The sequence below is a fragment of the Miniopterus natalensis genome, chromosome 4 (assembly GCF_054644295.1).
Source record: "Miniopterus natalensis isolate mMinNat1 chromosome 4, mMinNat1.hap1, whole genome shotgun sequence".
Lineage (NCBI taxonomy): Eukaryota > Metazoa > Chordata > Mammalia > Chiroptera > Miniopteridae > Miniopterus > Miniopterus natalensis.
The window spans coordinates 87,115,324-87,133,045 of record NC_142084.1 but is presented as its reverse complement, the minus strand read 5'-3'; the positions used below and the strand labels follow the sequence as shown (position 1 = coordinate 87,133,045).

At 45.9% G+C, this 17,722-nt stretch overlaps 1 protein-coding gene across 3 annotated transcripts in view; it reads left to right on the top strand.

Annotated features, from left to right (window-relative positions):
- Window positions 1-17,722, top strand: part of ATP10B (ATPase phospholipid transporting 10B (putative)) — an 89,906-nt gene that overhangs the window by 10,836 nt on the left and 61,348 nt on the right. For all 3 annotated transcript variants that reach the window (XM_016213988.2, XM_087816097.1, XM_087816098.1), the window contains one exon: window positions 5,784-5,988. In XM_016213988.2, coding sequence (XP_016069474.2) covers window positions 5,784-5,988 — 205 coding nt within the window. The remainder of the gene's footprint in view (window positions 1-5,783; window positions 5,989-17,722) is intronic.

Sequence of the window (17,722 nt, the reverse complement as noted above, 5' to 3'; positions counted from 1 at the left end):
TAGAGCAGTTTTAGGTTCACAGTTAAATTGAAGGGAAGGTAGAGATTTATCAACATCCCCCGCCAGGGTGGTGCATTTGTTACAATGGATGTACCTGCGCTGACACATCATAGTCATCAAAGCCCACTGTTTACATTATAGCTCACTCTGGTGTTACGCCTTCTATAGGTCAGGACAAATGTATAATGACACGTATCTACTTGAGTCTCACTGCCCTAAAAATCCTTTGTGTTCCTCTTTTTTTTTAATCCCTCCCCTCAACCTCTGGTAATCACTGATCTTTTAACTGTTTCTATAGTCTTGCATTTTCCAGAATGTCCTAAATTTGGATCAGACAGTGTATAGCATTTTCAGATTGTCTTAATTCACTTAGTAATGTTCGTTTAAGGTTCTTCCATGTCTTTTTGTGGCTTGATACGGTAGCTCATTTCTTTATAGCCCTGAACAATATTCTATTGTCTGGATGTACTAGTTTATATACCCATTCACCTACTGGTGGACATCTTGGTTGCTCCCAAGTCTAGGCAATTACACATAAAGCTGCTATAAACATCCAGGAGTTTTCAACTCCTCTGGGTAAATGCCAAGGGGTGCAGTTGCTGAATTGTGTGGTTCGAGTAGGTTCCATTTCATAAGAAACTGTCAAACTGTCTTCCGAAGTAGCTGGACCATTTTGCATTCGGACCAGCAATGAGTGAGAGTTCCTGTTGCCCCTCAGCCTCACCAGCATTTAGTGGTGTCAGTGTTCTGGATTTTGGTCTTCCTAATAAGTGTGTAGTGAGATCTCATTGTTGTTTTCATTTACATTTCTCTGACGACATGTGATGTAGAACATCCTTTCATATGCTTATTTGTCATCTGTATATCTTCTTTGGTGAGGTGTCTGTTCAGATCTTTTACCTATTTTTCATGGGGTTGTTTGTTTTCTTATTGTTGAGCTTTAACAGTCCTTTGTATACTATGTGCTTTTACAAGTCACATATTTTCTCCCAGTCTGTGGCTTATTTTCCCTTTCTCTTGATGTTATCTTTTGAAGAGTAGAAGTTATTAATTCTAATGAAGTTCAGCTTATCAATTATTTCTTTTGTGGATTGTGCCTTTGGTGTTGTATCTAAAAAGTCACCACCATACCCAAGGTCACCTACATGTTTTTTTTTTTCTTATGCTAATGTCTAGGAATTTTATAGTTTGCATTTTACATTTAGGTCTTTGACCCATTCCGAGTTAATTTTTGAGAAGGGTGTAAGGTCCGTGTCTAGATGCATTTTTTTGCATGTGACTGTCCAGTTGTCCCAGCACCATTCTTTGAAAAGATTATCTTTGTCCACTGTATTGCCTTTGCTCTTCTGTCAAAGATCAGTTGGCTATATTTATGTGGGTCTGTTTCTTGGCTCGCTATCTATTCCATTGATCTACTTATCTGTCTGTCCTTTTGCCAATACCACACTGTCTTGATCACTGTAGCTTTACAGTAAGTCTTGAAGTCAGCTAGTGTCAGTCCTCCAACTTTGTTATTCCTCAATATCATGTTGACTACCCTGGGTCCTTTGCCTCTCTATAGAAACTTTAGAATCCGTTTGTCAGTATGCACAAAAGAACTTGCTGAGCAACCTGATTTTAAGGGTACCCTTTTCTGGGAGTTTGTCCCAGTAGCCAGCATCCAGAGCCCTAAGTCTTGGGTTTGCTGAGCTTGGGTCCCTCTCTTCTGGGCTTAGAGAAGAGGTTTGCATTTTAGAGTTTCTTGTGTTTGTACATTGTGTGCCTGGGCTCAAGCCATAAACTATAATCACCGGCATAAAATGGGTGTCCCAAGGGAATGAAGAAGAACGCGCTGGCTTCGTGGTGTTTAGCCTTCGCCAGGACACTCACGGCCAGTCTCCTCCTCCTCACCATAAAGGAAGCTTCCATTTATTGAGCACTAAGTGCAAAGCCTTCAGCTCAGTACTTTTCCTGCGTCACATCACCGATCCTTCTGAGGCAAATGCATATATTACATTTCATTGAAAAAACAGAGGCACCGAGAGGTTAAGTAACTTGCCCAAGGTCACACAGAGTCAGTGGTGAAGCTGGAATACAAGCCTGCTCTTAACCCTGCCGCTGCGCTCTCCCTGGCATCCCCTTCACCCTGGGGTGGCAACACTGACCATTCTGGGCTTGACGTTCAAGCTTTCTGACCGTCAAGACAGCCCAGGTCAGCACATCGTTCTATGTGGAGTAAAAAGTCCCACCGACAACTGATCCTCCTGGTAAGTTCCCTCCACTCCAGTTCCTTGAAACCCTTTTTATAAAAGCAATGTACTAAGAAATGAGGCCTTAAGCACCCACTTCTCTCCCACCCCCTTTTTACCTGCTTCCCCTCAGCATCCAGTTGGTCACAGATCTCTCTTGCTGTTGTTTATTTACCTCTTAATAAGCCCTATCTCCTCTCAGAAAGCCGTTTAACACAACACCACTTAATTTCTCCTGGAGGCAGAATCTGCCAGATGGAGTCTGCGTCCCAAGCCACGTCGATGTGTCTTATTTTTAAACATCAGCGAACATTCCATGAAATTAGAATAGCAGTCGGTTCCCAGGTGTGGACTCACTGAGCAGGGAGGTGATCAGGAGTGTGTGGACGTGTCCACCTGGGTCAGCTGTTCCGAACAGGCTGGATTACCAAGGGAATGGCTTCCTCAGGTGGCTGCCAGCCAGCAGCTGGCCTCGTCTCACTGTCACTCGATGCAGGGGCACGCCGCTCTTTCGTGTCAGCTGGATTCAGCCGCTCGTCACCTCCTCTGGCTGGATTCCCTTGGGCAGGCTGTGCATCCTTGCCTTTTCCACAGCTGTGCTCCTGACAGCTGAAGAGAGAGAGGGAGACCCAGGGGATCAGGAGACCAGCACAGAGTGGCCCAGTGCAAGAAGGCAATGTCCCTGATGTCTCTTTTTTAATCTCTAAAAGTCCTACAAAATTTAACTCTGATTTTATAACATAACTATATTTGGGTTAATATAAATATAATTATTTAAATTATGTGCCAGCTAAATTACTAAACCATGTCACACACACACACACACAAAATCTTTTTTAGGAACTAACACCCCAAAATCATGTTGGTTTCATATCTTCATTACTCCCAGACACACACGACAGGTTGTGTGCCTGAAGGCATGTGTGTCTCTGCCCGAGAAGCACAGCCCGGGGAGGTAAGCCTGCAGCAGGACTGAGAAGGTTTCTTTGCCACCACGTGCCATCCTGAGGAAGAGAGGATCACGTCTAAGGGAAGGACAGAGGCGATTGTTACCAGTATCGCAGTGACCCCCCTGGGATCCAAGGAATCATAGAAAGAAGGCAGAGACTGGTCTGACTTTCAGCTTCTTGAGCGGCTCCCGGGACGTGTGATACCTGTCATCACGATGGCAATTGATGAGACAGCCCTCCAGCCCAACTCACAGAAGTGACTATTCATAAAAACATGTACCGTAAGCTCAGCTCCATAACCTTCCGTCTCCCGTCACCTTGGTAACCCACAGCCCATAATAAGCAGCGCAGCCCCCGTAAGAAGGGGGGACACTGAGATCCGGTGTTCATCAGTTGAGGCGCGTTGGCCTTGCCTTTGCTAAGCCCATGTAGGCCGTGCTCCTGGCTGGCGTTTGCAAACCGGCCCCAGTGCGCTCTGAAAGAGCTGGCTGGCCATCAGAGGATTGCTCAGAGTCAGTGTTCTCGTTAAATCCGACCTCAACTACTAGGCGGGATGCTGAGGTTATAGCAATTAACTGGTACCCACCCACCCCCAAAGGCCTTATCCGATAGAGCACATGGAAGAGGGAAGGTGGGGAAGAAGAGAGACAAGTCAAATGATACGTCTTTGTTTCTTGGAGGAATTTTGCTCTCAATATTTTAGAATCCTTTCTTAAAGCACGCTCTCAGAAAGGGAAAAAAAGCAACAGAGAAAGCCGTCACTCGTTACCCCATGAACCCACTCCTGTTCCTTTAAGCAGTCTTGTATTTGGACAGTTAACAGGTGTTCCCAGGGCTGCTCTAAAGAAAGACAAATCTTTCCCTGAATCCTTTCTGAATGAATTATTTGACAGCAACAATGACACTCCCAATAGAGGAGTAACCACCCTAAACACATCAGTAAAAAGATACACGTGTTTCTGGAAGGACACTGAGAAGCAAATGTGAGGTGACTGTCCCTATTCTTTATGGGGGGGAAGGGACATGGGGCACAGAGGAAGCATAAAAGAAGCTGATGGACTGAAATTGATTAAAACCCTGTGACATGCTTTCCCATGAAAAGAGGAATTATTATTAAAATTCTACCACAGGTGCATCGCCCCACTCCTGGGAAGTGGTCTCGGTAGCCAATGGGACGACGTTGCCCATGGATGGATTTAACCAGAGCACTGAGCTCTGCGGGACCACGGGCCCTTCGCAGAACGCTGTGGGTCTGGAAACTTGAAAGGCTGCTCCCCAGTTCTGAGGGCCCTCATTGCTGTATAGACTCTAATGAGACCTCCCTTGGCTTTCCAAAGGGAGGCCCATTCATTTCAGGGGACTGAGAGAGTCCTCTGGGAGGGTCTTGCATAGCAAGGAACATGGGGTCCCAGGGAGGCTTGCTTGGGATTCCCCAGGAGCCCCCAAAGAAAGGAAGTAGACATCCAACCGCTTATCTTCCTCAGGGACATTGGTGAAGTCAAAGGAGAAATGGGAAATTCCAGCCATGCCACTTTCTCTGGAAGAGTGGGTTCATCATGCCCAGGGCAGCCCAGATTCCAGTAGAAACTGAAGCAATAACATGCCCAGAGGGGCTCATCAGCAGAGAAAAACAGCAAAGGAGAGCCTGCCTCTCCAGGCCTGGCCGGGCTCAGAGGCCTCCAGCTGCAAGCCAGCTGGGCTCAGTTAAAAAAGACCCCCATGTGGAATATCAGTTTGTTTCCAACTCCCACATTTAAAGAGAGACATTTCTAAACCCAGCCTGAGACAGAAGAGCCCACACCTTCAGGGCAGGTCTGGAAAGAAAAATTGAGGGCACTTGGAAAGTTAAATTCGACTCGACATGTCCAAACGGCTTCATGGGACACCTGATGAATGCCTTAAATTATTTTTAAAATGGTAGAAGACGGGATGGATCCGGTTGCCTGGGAGAGCAGAACTAGTTCCATGTTTGGCTAAGCAGAAGGGAGACTTTCCAAAATGAGTGCTCCTTGAGGAGGAACACATTGCCTTGGGTAGTACCACACGCGTCCTTTTGCTGGCGGTGGACAAGCTGAGGCTGCCCTAACACCTGAGGGGAGAGGGGGGCATGTGTTCAAGGTGGTGAGCTATCCAAGCAGTAAAAACTGTGGGATTTGGTGTCAAGTCGGACCCAGGCTCAAGTTCCAGCTCTGTTTTCGTAAGAACTTGGGAAATTTTTCTTGGACCCTCAAGTTCCTCATCTGTGCAATGGGTACAATAGACTCTACTCCAGTGGGTTATTATACAAGCAAGTGAAGCAGTTATTAACACCAGTATTTGGCACAGTAGAAGTGCTAAATTTGCCATTCTTGCTGCCCTGTTATTATCTGAGCTTGATAAATTTGATGGGAAGAGGGATCTTATACTGGTGGGGTTCTCTAGATCGTGCTTAGCTTTTCTAACGAGATTCTGGTGGTGGCCATTTGGGGCAAGGTCAAATACAGAGCAGTCTTGTGGCAGGCTGGCTGGGAGATGTTTCAGTGCGGGTAGGACTTCCTCCATTCACTCATCAATGTCCTGGGGAACCTCAGGGCTCACTCTGACCCCTGTGTTTCTCCCACCCAAGAAAGGAGCAGAGCTACGTGCAGAAGCGCTGGAAGGACGTGCGCGTGGGAGACTTCATCCAGATGCGATGCAACGAGATCATCCCGGCTGACATACTCCTCCTCTTTTCCTCGGACCCCGGCGGGATCTGCCACCTGGAAACTGCCAACTTGGATGGAGAGACAAACCTCAAGCAAAGGCGTGTGGTGAAGGGCTTCTCTCAGCAGGTAGGGCTCCTTCTAACATCGCCAAGGGCCAGGTTAAAGGGAAGAGGCGACCCAAGTCCAATGGCACATAATCGGGGGGGGGGGGGGGGAAGCAGTGGCTGCCACCTTTTCCAAGCACTTGGGTACCATCTTCCCGGCAGCCCTCTGAAATGGGTATTATATCCCCTTATCACAGATGGGGAAACCGAGGGTAGGCAAGTTCAATAACTTGCTGAAGGCCTCAGGGTTCCTAAATGGGGACCCACTCTGTTCATCAATGAAACAATGCTCTCTGCTCTAAACCCAGGAGTCTGATGTCTGTTCAGTTACCCTTGGGACCAACCCACCTTCCTGTGTTTATCTACTCCCTGCTCATCCTGCCCAGCTCAACTCCAGCAATCCCTCCCTCCATGAATCTTCTCTAATATCCCTTTGACCCAGCATGAACTCCAGTTAGGTATTATCAACTGTTTCCATTTGTGTGTATTTACCTTCTCAGTAGTCCTGAAGCCTCTCTGAGGACAGGGGGCAATCATTGACACTTTTGTTTAATCCCCACACTTACATGGGACACCACGGAGAAGTCATTGTTGTTTGGTGGTTAAGAGCCCATAGCTGGACTCTAACCCCAACCTCGCCGTTTATATTAGCTGTCTCCCCTTAGGCAAGGTATTGCTCTCTCGCGCCCGCCTTCATTCCCTCATCTGGAAAATGGGTACAAAAGCAGTACACTCTCCACAGGATAGTTCTAAAGACTAAATGATATGTACGTGAATTACTTAACACGAAGATAGATACAGGCGCAGAGTAAGAGACCAGTAGGTAGTTGGCAGTAAGTGTCAATGGTGATCATAGGCGATAAGTGCTGACCGATTGAAACTGGGTATAATATTCTAATTTCCAATTAAAATTTCCCTTGAAAGAGTTGATTTCCAATCTGGTCCCTTCCTCGGCCCGTGGAAAAACATTAAACTCCATCAGTTCTCTTCACTCCGCCGCTGTGGCTGGGGAGACACTGGATGAGTCGGGATTTAGCAGAAAGAGGGCAGGTGCTCCCCTCCTGGGAGATGCCCGCTGGTTCAGTCGCCTCTAGCGAAACCTCCCGAGAGGCCGTTCACCAAGCCTCACTCCACCTCTCCCAAAGTGCCAGACGCCCTTTTTGTAGGCTTCACCCCGTCCTCAGAAGCCCGTTCTCTCCTCCTGACAGTGGGAATGAGGGGAGCTGTCTCCTAGTTTTGCTGTGAGAGGCAAATGAGATACGGAGGGGAAAGAAAATACGGGCTTGGTGCAAAGCAGACACACAGTGAATGGCCTTTCACTGCTGCCTCGGGTGCAGTTCCTACCCTGGGAATGGAACCCACCATGGCCATCACACACACATGCACATGCACGCACACATGCGCACACACACGCATGCACATGCACACACACGCATGCACGTGTGAATATGTGTTTGAGTGTGTAAAACGGACGCCTCACTTGAGCCACATGCAAAACATTCTGAGAATTTCTATTCTATTCTATTTTTTCTTTTTTTAAAGTTTTGGGAGCAGTGGAACTTGCATCTGCTTACATGTCTCCCCCACAGCCTCCCCACCCTGGCATCCCCATCTCAACCCAGAGTCCTTTTTACTCCCTCTTGGGTAGTTGTTCCATTGATGTGGGGTTTCAGTAGTCAGTTGTTTTCTGTCTTCGGCAGCAGCTCCCAAACCATTTCTTGTATATTAATTAGTCAGATCGTTTGGGATTTGACTAGAGGGAAGGGGCAGCTGGAAGGGTCACTCACACGCCAGCGCTGAAGACCAGCCAATTTAATAACATCGCTCAAACTCGAACCCGCCGTCCTCACAGGGCGCCTGGCGCACTGACTTGCAAAGAGGGGTAAACTCATTTGTGGAGGGAGGAAGATTTATCTGAGCTTAAAGTTTTTCAGAGTTCTCTCTTCTGTTTCAAGTCTTGAATCTCCCCCCCCGACTTTGCTCAAGTGTACTTTTTCCATTTCTAGATAGTAATAGGAGTAATAATAATGCTTTTATCAAGCCCTTACTGAGGGTTTGCATGATTACCCCATGAGATGGGTGCTGTTATTTCTCATGCGGAGACTGAGGCAGAGAAGCTTAAGCAAGTTGCCCAAGGCCACTGAGCCGGGAAGTGTTGGAGCCAGGATTTCAAAACCAGGTTTGTCCAGAGCCTCAGCTCTTCAGGTTTCCGTAGCTCCTCTCCCTCACCCTTTGACTGTCACCTCGAGATTACACAGAGATGCTTATCTGAAAGTACACATTTGTCATTTTCAGTAATTTTCTACGCGTAAGTAGTAAGTGACCGGAAGAATAAAAGCAGGCATAGCTCCCTCGGGAACAGGAGTTTGGCTGCTCTTAACTACCTTGCTTCTCCCTTATATCTTTAGTGCAAAAAGGTTTCTGAATATGAACAGAATTCTCTTTGGCTAACTCTAGACTATAGTATTTCTCAAATGTGTTGGACAAAGACATTGATGAGAGGTGCAAGAAAAATGCATGCTGCAGTCAGATAAAATCAGAAGACAATAGGTCACGAGTTTGCAAATATTGGGCGCTGCAGGACTTCTCAGGTACTTCAAAAAGGCCAAGGAAGTGAAGGGACAGCTACTAGTGTGTAGCATTTCTAAGCATTTGACCATAGAAATCCTTTATTCCGAGAAACATATTATAGGGCTACTATAAAAGAGATGAGATTACAATTTAGGGATTTGCCCCCCAATTACCTTTCATGTATTTATTATTTTTTTAATGCTCATGCCCTGGGTCTGGACATGCATATTTTTAAAATGCTTTCCCAGATCTTGACGTGAACCTACCGCCATCTCAAGTGCCACCTCAAGTACTTCCAAAAAAAAGCCTGAACAGCAATGAGAACGAAACTCCCACCTTTGCGCTCCTGGCCTGTGGGGCTGCTTCTCCACCTTCTCCACACATTGTCTCTTTTAGTCCTTGCAGCCGCCGTGTGAGGTGGACATTACCATCCCCATTTTACAGATGAAAACGCTGAGGTACAGAAAAGGCAACTTCACCAACTCAGAGAAGATTTTGAACACCTACCAATACTGTTTGTTTACAAACTTAATATCTTAAATAATAAGTGTCAGTGGCTGTTCTTAGCTTGTTTTCCCTCTAAACCCTTACTGTCCATGAGGCTTTCGCCTTGCCAGAAGGGTTTTTGCTGACCACAGAGATTCCTGGAAACCTCTCACCCCACAGCTATCCCCATACCCATTTTCACTGTCTCACAGATGATAAGAGGTTACTGCATTCTGTTCATTCAAAGTCAGTAAGATGAACTTTGTCCCAGCTCCCCTAGGCCAGTATTTCTCAAGACGGAGTCTGCCAAACCCTTATCTCAGGAGAGTTCTTGAGAAACAAGGTTCATGGTCAAATCTAAATAGGAAGACGGTGTCCTGTGGACTCCTCTTGGACGTTCGGATACATAGCAACACGCTAAGGTCTCCAAGAAGACTTGGAGTCAAGAAGCTGGTTCAGCTCTCCAACTCTGAGCTTTCCAAACTCAACCTCAGAGCCAGTTTTCAGCACAATCGTTTTTAGCATTCCTGTGGAAATTTGGGGAAAATGTTAAGCTTGACTGTGGAACACCCATGGTCACAACAGAGGAGGAGTGACAGAGAGGTTGACAACCCTCAGAGCTGAGGCAGTTCATTCTTCCCTTTCCTGTCTAGATTCAAGTGAAATTGTACAACATGAAAGAGTTTCTCAAAGGAGCCTTCTTCCTATGATAGAGCAGGTCATTCTCAAGGTTGCCAAAGCGTTGGTTTCAAAACCCTCTTCTCAGAATTCAACTTGGACCAAGCCAATTTTTTTTTTTCAGTTGGAAGTTTTATTGTGATGGGCCGTCTTTGAATTCACAAAATTATTGACTTTGTTCATGAAATATTTATTTCCACATCCCATTGCTGGGTAAAGGGCAGAAAGGGAAGGAATTCAAAATCAGGATGATGCTAAGAGGACAGCCTTAGAGAATTAAGTTGTGCAGTTTTCTCTCTGGTGACATTCTGATACCCGAAACCTCTTCTTTAAAAATATTTCCGAGATGGGCACTAGGCATTTAACATCTGGAAATAAGCGTGTGCCCTTCATTTGGGGAAACCGGGCAGTTACCAAACCAAAGAATCAGAAATGAGTCCTCCCCGTTAGGATTCCACATCAAACACATTCCTGGTGTTAAAGAACAAAATTCAACTGAGTAGATTCGAAGATGTAATTGGCTTTATTAAGGGACTCACGAATCAGGCAGAATCCCATCTAGCAACTGGAATGCGCTCCGAGGGGCTGTAAAATGTGGAAAATTTTTATAGGAAGAAGGCTTGGCAAGGGAGCTATGAACAAAAGAAAAGAAAGGATTCTTTTTAAATGAGGGCATCTATTGGAGGGGAAGGAATGGTGAGGGGTTTTTACTGTGCCGATTGCCTCTTCTTTTTATGGGGCAGGAGGTGGGGGGTGGGGAGGGGTGGGATGGAGAGAGCCCAACATAGCAGATTACCTCACTGATGTTGACCAGAAAATTTTGGACTGGTTGATTAAGGTTGCATTAGTGGGAGAGGCTGAAAGAGCAATTAGGTCAGGTATGAAATCTAGGTTTGGTATCATGGGCTTTGGCACAAATGACTTCATTTTCAACCTGTGGTTTTCCTCTTTAGCAGTTTTTACCTTTTATCCAAATCACTGGAGCCTAAGTTCTATGGAAACGTTTGCCAGATCATTTCCTGGTGCCAACCGAGAACTTGCGACACCAAGGGAGGCATGGACTGGCCTCTGCAACATCACTTGAGAGTTTGTGATAAATGTGGAGTCTCACGTCCTACCCCAGACAGAGCCCGAGTCTGCAGCTTAACAGGATCCCCATGTGATTTATGTGCACGTTAAAGTTTGGAAGCACGGGCCTCGGGCATCATTGATTATTGTAATAATTGTGCTTACCTGTTTATTGCCCGGGTTAAAGATTCTTAATTGGCTCTCCCTTTTAATTAGCTTGGATTCCACTGACGGCTAGTGTTTTTAAGCCATTTTCTCAGTTGTGAACAGCTGTTATAGCCTGGACCTTCTACAGGGAAAGTCTGTGCTGACTCGAACATACTATTTAGGCAGGGCAGCCTTTTGCTGACAGATTGGAGGTGGGATAGGGAGTCATTTATCGCCATCCCAGTCCAGTGATGACCCGCCTCAAAAGGTAGCACCTGTCACCTCAACCTCGCCTGCCCTGAGAGCCAATAAGGAATCCTCTTTCCTGTCCCTAACAAGCTGTTCCAAATTTCTCTTAAGAATAATACTTAGTCTTTCTACCTGCTGACCACGGCTTACATGTTGAGCCAAAATCATGCCGTTTAGGGCTCTTTTAATATAGGATCTACATTGTAATATATAATAATAACAAGTAATCTCAATAGGTAGCTTGACGGAGCACATAAAATAGGCATGGATAGTTCTTCTAAGCGCTGTGTACCTGTTATCTCTTTCCACTCCTCACAGCATCCCCGTTTCGCAAAAGGCAAGAGGAGTTAAGCAACGTAACAGCAACTGACTGAACTCAGAATTTAATCAGGCAGACTTCTCTTTTTATCTCTTTTTTTCTTTTTACTTTTCATTATGGGAAATTTTAAGTATATACAAAAGTAGACAGGATACTATAAATTTTTTATGTACCCGCCACCTCATTTCAATAATCAACACGTGATCAATCCTGTTTTATCTCTATTTCCACCCTCTTCTCTCTGCAAATTATTTTAAAGCAAATCTTCCATCTATATCACATTTCCATTGTAAATATTTCAATATCTATCTCTTAAGGATAGGATTTTTAAAATAGACTGTTATATCATGGTCATGTCTAAAATATTAGCAATAATTCCTAGATATCAACTTTCAAGTCAGTGTTGAATATTTTTAATTTGTCTGAAACAGGATTCAAAGAAGGCCAAATATTGAGATTAGTTTCTTAAATCTCTTTTACTCTATGGGTTGCTTACTCTGCTCTCTCTTTTTTTTTTTTTTTTTTTTTTTGCCTGTTGAGTTTTTGTTGCTGAGTAAACCAGGTTGTTTTCCTGTAAACTCTCCTGCAGTCTTGATTTTGCTGATTGCGTGGTCTCCCTGTGGTGCCGTTTAACACGTTTCCCCGTATGACGTTATTTCTAACATTTGTAGTTAGATCTGGTGCCTAAATCAGACTCCTGTTAGATTTGTGTCTGTGCATGTTTATGTCAATGTTACATGAGTTGACTCCCTAGCATCCTCCAGAGGTGACGGATGAGTTTTTCTTTTTATTATCCAATGAACTTGTGGATTTAAATATATTGGTGGATGTCAAATGTGTGCAGTGGTTATCTTTATCGACCATCCATCCCATCTTTACTCAGTGGGGACTTCTTCAAATTGACTCCCGAGTTCTTTCACCATGGCCTCAGAAGTCTTCTGTTGACACCTAAAACTAATATAATTTTATCTCCACTTAAAAAAAAAAAAAAATTCAAGATTAAATTTGATCAATATTTGTCCACTTAAGAAAACGGAAGGCAGACTGTAAGACACAGCCTTCCTCCCACAGCCCTCTAGGCCGATCCGTGTGCTTTTGTGGAGCCACCCAGCAGGCAGGGACCCAGAGTGGCTGAATGTGCAGACCATTTCCTCCCCCATATCGGAGGGGACAGTAACTGCCAGTCCCCCGACTGTGGCTGATCTTGAAAAGAACTCCTACCCCACCTGGGAGCAGGAAGGTTGTCAAGTGCTGGTAACTGCCATTTGTTTTCAGATAGGATTCTCAGAAATCAGCAGGTTAATTTGTTTGCCAGGAAGGAAACCTCCTCACCTGGCTCAGCAGCTGGGGCGTGAAGAACATTTGCTTCTGCAATTTATCCAAACGAGTATGCTTTTAAAAAAAAGCAAAACTTAAATAGCATTCTGGCAAGGTGGCAGCGTTCCTTCTGCATAGCGGCAGGGTTGATGGAGACTGTGTACCTGTAACCTGTAGTTCCTGAGGAGTCCAGGGCGCCGCTCTGCAGACGAGTTACCGCTGCCGACTGGCCATCCTAAGCCCTCTGTGGGGCGGTGGGGGTAGTTTGAGCCTGAGGGTTGTGCGGGAAACAGACTCTCAGAGCTGCACAGAGGCTTGGTGATCCCTGGTTCAGCCCTTCTTTTTCACAACCTTCCCAGGCTCATAGTAAAAACTCCACAAGTAAATGCATCTGTGTTTAAGGAAAGAGTTGAGCTGATTTCTCTTTTTTCATTTAACATCATTCTTGAATATTTCCTAATGGCCATGGAGGGCTTTCAAAGTCATCTAAGGCATACTTCCTGTCCTCTAAGACCCTAGGACTATGGGTCCATTTTTTTTAATATAAAGACCCTTGTGACTACAAAATATAATTTGATAACCCTAACCCTCCCCCCCCCAAAGCTCTCCTCCCTGAAAGTAGTTGTCCTTTCACAGTCCATTATTTTAGAAAATAATACGAAAGTTACCAGGAATTTGATGACTTTTTTAAATGGATTTGTAATTTATTGATTTCAAGAATTCCTATAGAAATTGAAAAACTGCATCTATGTGAAACTTATTTTTACTCTGCCTACAGATGGCATTTGGGAATTTGTGGACCCGTTGCAATGCTTAATCTACTGAGTGGCTTATAGAAACAGCTTGGTACTTGACACTTAAAAGTCTAAGACAAGTTCAAAATACAGATTTTTAAGAATTGTCTAGGTTCAAAGGAAGGAGAGATTGCAGCGGTCTGTGATGGACAGATGGGTCCTTAAGAGGTGTAACTCGAGCTTGGCTATGAAAATTTAAGAGAATTGTCAATATGGAAAACTTGCAAAGAAATCATGAAAAGAGCCCAGAGGGTTTGCTGTGTGGGCGAACAGCATTAAATGGCTCCATCGAGCAAAGAACAGTGCACCTTTCAGAATCAGACAAACCTGTGTGCTCATGAGCGGTGCGCCCTTGGGCAAATTACTTAGTGTAATCCGAGTTCTGTTTTCTCTCCAATAAAATGGGATGACCTGTCCTGAACATGTCACAGGAGAGCTGGGAAGATCAAATAAGATCAGATAAATAAGAGGCAGCATTTTCTGAACTGTAATTTTACCCAATCAATAAGCATCATTCTTTTTTAAAGGCCCAGATATGCCCATGGGACTGAGTAGTCCACTGTGCTGATTAGAATTCTTGGTCTGCAAGCAACAGAAATGATCTAACTTAAGCAAAACAGAATTATTGCAAACATGTGGGGGGGGGGGGTAAGAAGCACACAGTACAGCTTGCAGAATCAAAGGAAATCTGCAGACCCAGGCTCAGAAACAAGAACCAGGAAACAGGGCAGAGGGAGATATTGGTAGCAGCAATTACTTAATGGTCGCGTTAGTTTTTTCTTCCTCAAGTCATTCCATTCAAGTCAAAGTCCCACAGTGGGAGAGTCCAGTGGGCAGGGCATCTTGACTTACATTCCTACTGAGATTAAGAAGCCGGGAAGGGGAGGTAGTTTCTGAAAAGGAAGTGAATGGGTTGTTAATGAAAGGGGAGTATAATGGACAGCGAGTTGCCAGGAAAAAAACCAAACTGCTACAAAGAATTTCAAGAGTGTTCATACTTTTATTATGCAATTACGTAACCATATGTATACACGGACTTGAAATTCAGCTGTGAAGAACAGTGGAAACTAAGCCTAGAAAAGTAAAAGCGAAATGGCCTATTCCCGTTGCTGGAATATCCGCCAGGCTGTCTGCCTCACCTTGGCCTTCCCGGGGCCTGGGGGAACGCAGCTGGCCGTATGTGGGCCACCGGTCACGAGGAGCACCTGGACCCGGGGAGCTGTCACACACCGACCTTTGGCCTTGGCCGGTTTTCCTTTGCTTCCATTGATACCCAGGAGCTGAGCTGGCTGCCCTGAGCGTTAGGGCTGCCGCTTCTGATTCCTGTCACTCTCCTCCCCCCTCCGACGGCCCTCGCCCGGGTTCAGGGAGCGTGGACGCTCGGGGACCGCCTGACTGCGTGACTGACCGAGCGGGAGGCCACTCGGGCCCGTGCTGGGAAATTAAACAAAACAGTGTGCATGCAATACTTAGCTGGTTCTTGGCACAAAATAAGCATTCAGTAGATGCTGGGGCGATAATAATCGTAATAACAGAAGGAAGAAGAAGAAAAATAAATACGGCGATGATGATGATGACAGTGAGGATGGTCACGATTGGCTTTGGAGCCCGGTTGTGTGAATTGCGATCCGGGCTTTGTTATTTATCAACCGTGAAAGAACGGCTTTCATTCGGTCTCCATTTGCAAGTCTGTCAAAAGCTCTTAAGGTGACTGGGAGGACTTGTGACAGGTGCCTGGCTCATAGTCAGTGCTCAGGGTGGGTAGGCTTGGCCCGGAGAACACAGAGGCATGCGCTTTCCTTTCTGGAAAGGGTTTGTCTTTTCCTGGATGCTGACTGATGGCTCCCAGGCCATTTTGCTGCTAGTGAGCCTCCCGTCAGGGACAGTGCCTTAGCTAGAAGGCGGGGTGGAAAGAGAAGTTGGTCAGGTGGGCTTCGTCCACAAGCTGAGGGGAGCTGAGAGGCAGGGAATCCGAAGGAACCGGCACTCCTGATTAAATCAAGGACCCGGCAGATCTGGAAGGCCTGGCAATGCGCTCCTGTCCTCGGTCTCTCCTCACGGCTCCCTGGAGTGAGCTTTGGCAAATCCTTCAAGCAAGCAGAGCCCGAGGGGTTGACTTTGGAGACAATGGGGCCCACACACCCCTCTCCACAGGGAGGGAAGGAAGGTGCCCGGGGCACAGGTAGCTAAAAAGGACAAGGTCACTTCCCCATGACGAGAGGGAGACAGACAGAGCACCCAAGGCCAGTGCCAGGAGCAAAGCAAAGCAAGGAGCCCTTCAGGCGGAAGGCCACTGGGAAGCCCCTGGGAGGGATGAGAGGGGAGCTTGGCCAGTGCCAGGGACCCGCCAGGTCCCAGCAACAGGCAGCGGGCCTCACTGCAGCGGGATCATTAGCTCTCAGACCCCACGGCCACCCCTCCCTGAAACTCCTTTGGGCTGAGGAAGCCAGCCGTGAGCCGAGGGGTATGGATCGGGAGTGAAGCACACGGCTTAATCGGGGGCACGCAAGCAGCTGACAAATTACAGCGTGATTTGTCATCATCTCAGAGCTCGGCAAGTGTTTGTCCCTGAAAGAATCGATACCTGGAGGGGAAAGGGCCATATTTTTAGAAACTCCTGGATAGGTAATTTATTTCGAGTGACTGGAGAGTTTATTTATGCGGGTGCCGCCACAGATCCAATGGACAGTATATTTACGCGAAGCCAGAAAATGCTATCATTTCTTCTAATCAATTTGCCCCTTTGAACAGCTGTACCTTGGAGCCTTCAGCCGTAAATCCACTCCCTGTGCTAAAAGCTCTGCCCAGGAAACGGTTTGAAGTCCCACCTCTAGCGCTCCTTCCTTCTGTTTGCTCAGCACCCTGCACCTCTCCCAACTTGCCCATGTGGATTCTGTCTCCTGGGACGCACATGAGATGGACAGGGGAGGTGGCACTAGTCCCATTCCACACATGGGGAATCCGAGGCTCCGGAGTCGAACGCAGTGGTAGTCAATGTGGGGTAGAATTAGAAAGCAAGATTTCCCCACCCCGTATATCCCACCCCCACTGGACTATAAAAGATCGTGCAACTAAAATGCCTAATAAAAGAGAAAAAGTGGAGAAAAAGTGAAGGAAGTGTTTCAGGTACTTTGCTCCAAGAATGTTCCCCGGGGGAGGGGGGGGCACTGTATAAGTTACACCAGACGGTCTACATCAGACTTGCATTCGAATCCCAGCGCCGGTGCGGCCACGGGCAGCCAGTCAAACCCTCCTGAGCCACAGTGTTTCCAGCCCTAAAGAGGGGTTAACTAAAATTCCCACTTCACAGGATAACCATAAGCTTGAAAATAAGCAGTGTATGTAGAGTTATGGTCATAGCGTCTGGCAGAAATGAGATACAGTCAATGCTATTTATTTTTTTATTAGCAACTATTTTCACAGAATTTTTACAACAGCAGAAGAAACCGAAACAATGTAAATGTTCAAGAGTGAAATGATGAAGTGAGACATAGTAGCATTCAGACAATAGGGGTCTGTGCTGGTATTAATAAAGATGTAGAGAATTTTAATAAGATGTAAACATGTTCAAGTATATGAACACTAAATCTCAGTTTTGAAATGCATAACTGTATATGTGTGTCCATACATAAATGTGTGTGTGTGTATATATATATATATTTAGACCCTGGGAGTATTATATACACAAGACCATTAACTGTGACTCTCTCTAAATGATATGATATATAATCTCTTCTTTTTGATCATCTATTTCTGTGCTGCCCAGTGTGGTAGCCACTAGCCACATGTAGCTATTTAACTTTAAATTAATTAAAATTAAATAAAATTTAAAAACCAATTCCTTAGTCATCCAACCACATTTCAGTAGCCACCTGCGATTCATGGCCTCTGTAGTGGACAGTGCAGAATAGGACATTCCCATCAAGGTCTGTCGGGCAGTGCTGGTCCAGCGCCTCAACCCCAGGCATTTTCAGTTACCACAACTAGGGAGGGTGCTGCTGGCATCTAATGGGTCAAGGCCAGAGATGCTGCTAAAAACCCTACAGGGCACAGGACAGAGAAACGCAGCCATCCAAATTCTCTCTGCTGTAAACCCAAATTTTATTTGCATCTACTTTCCCCTCCTT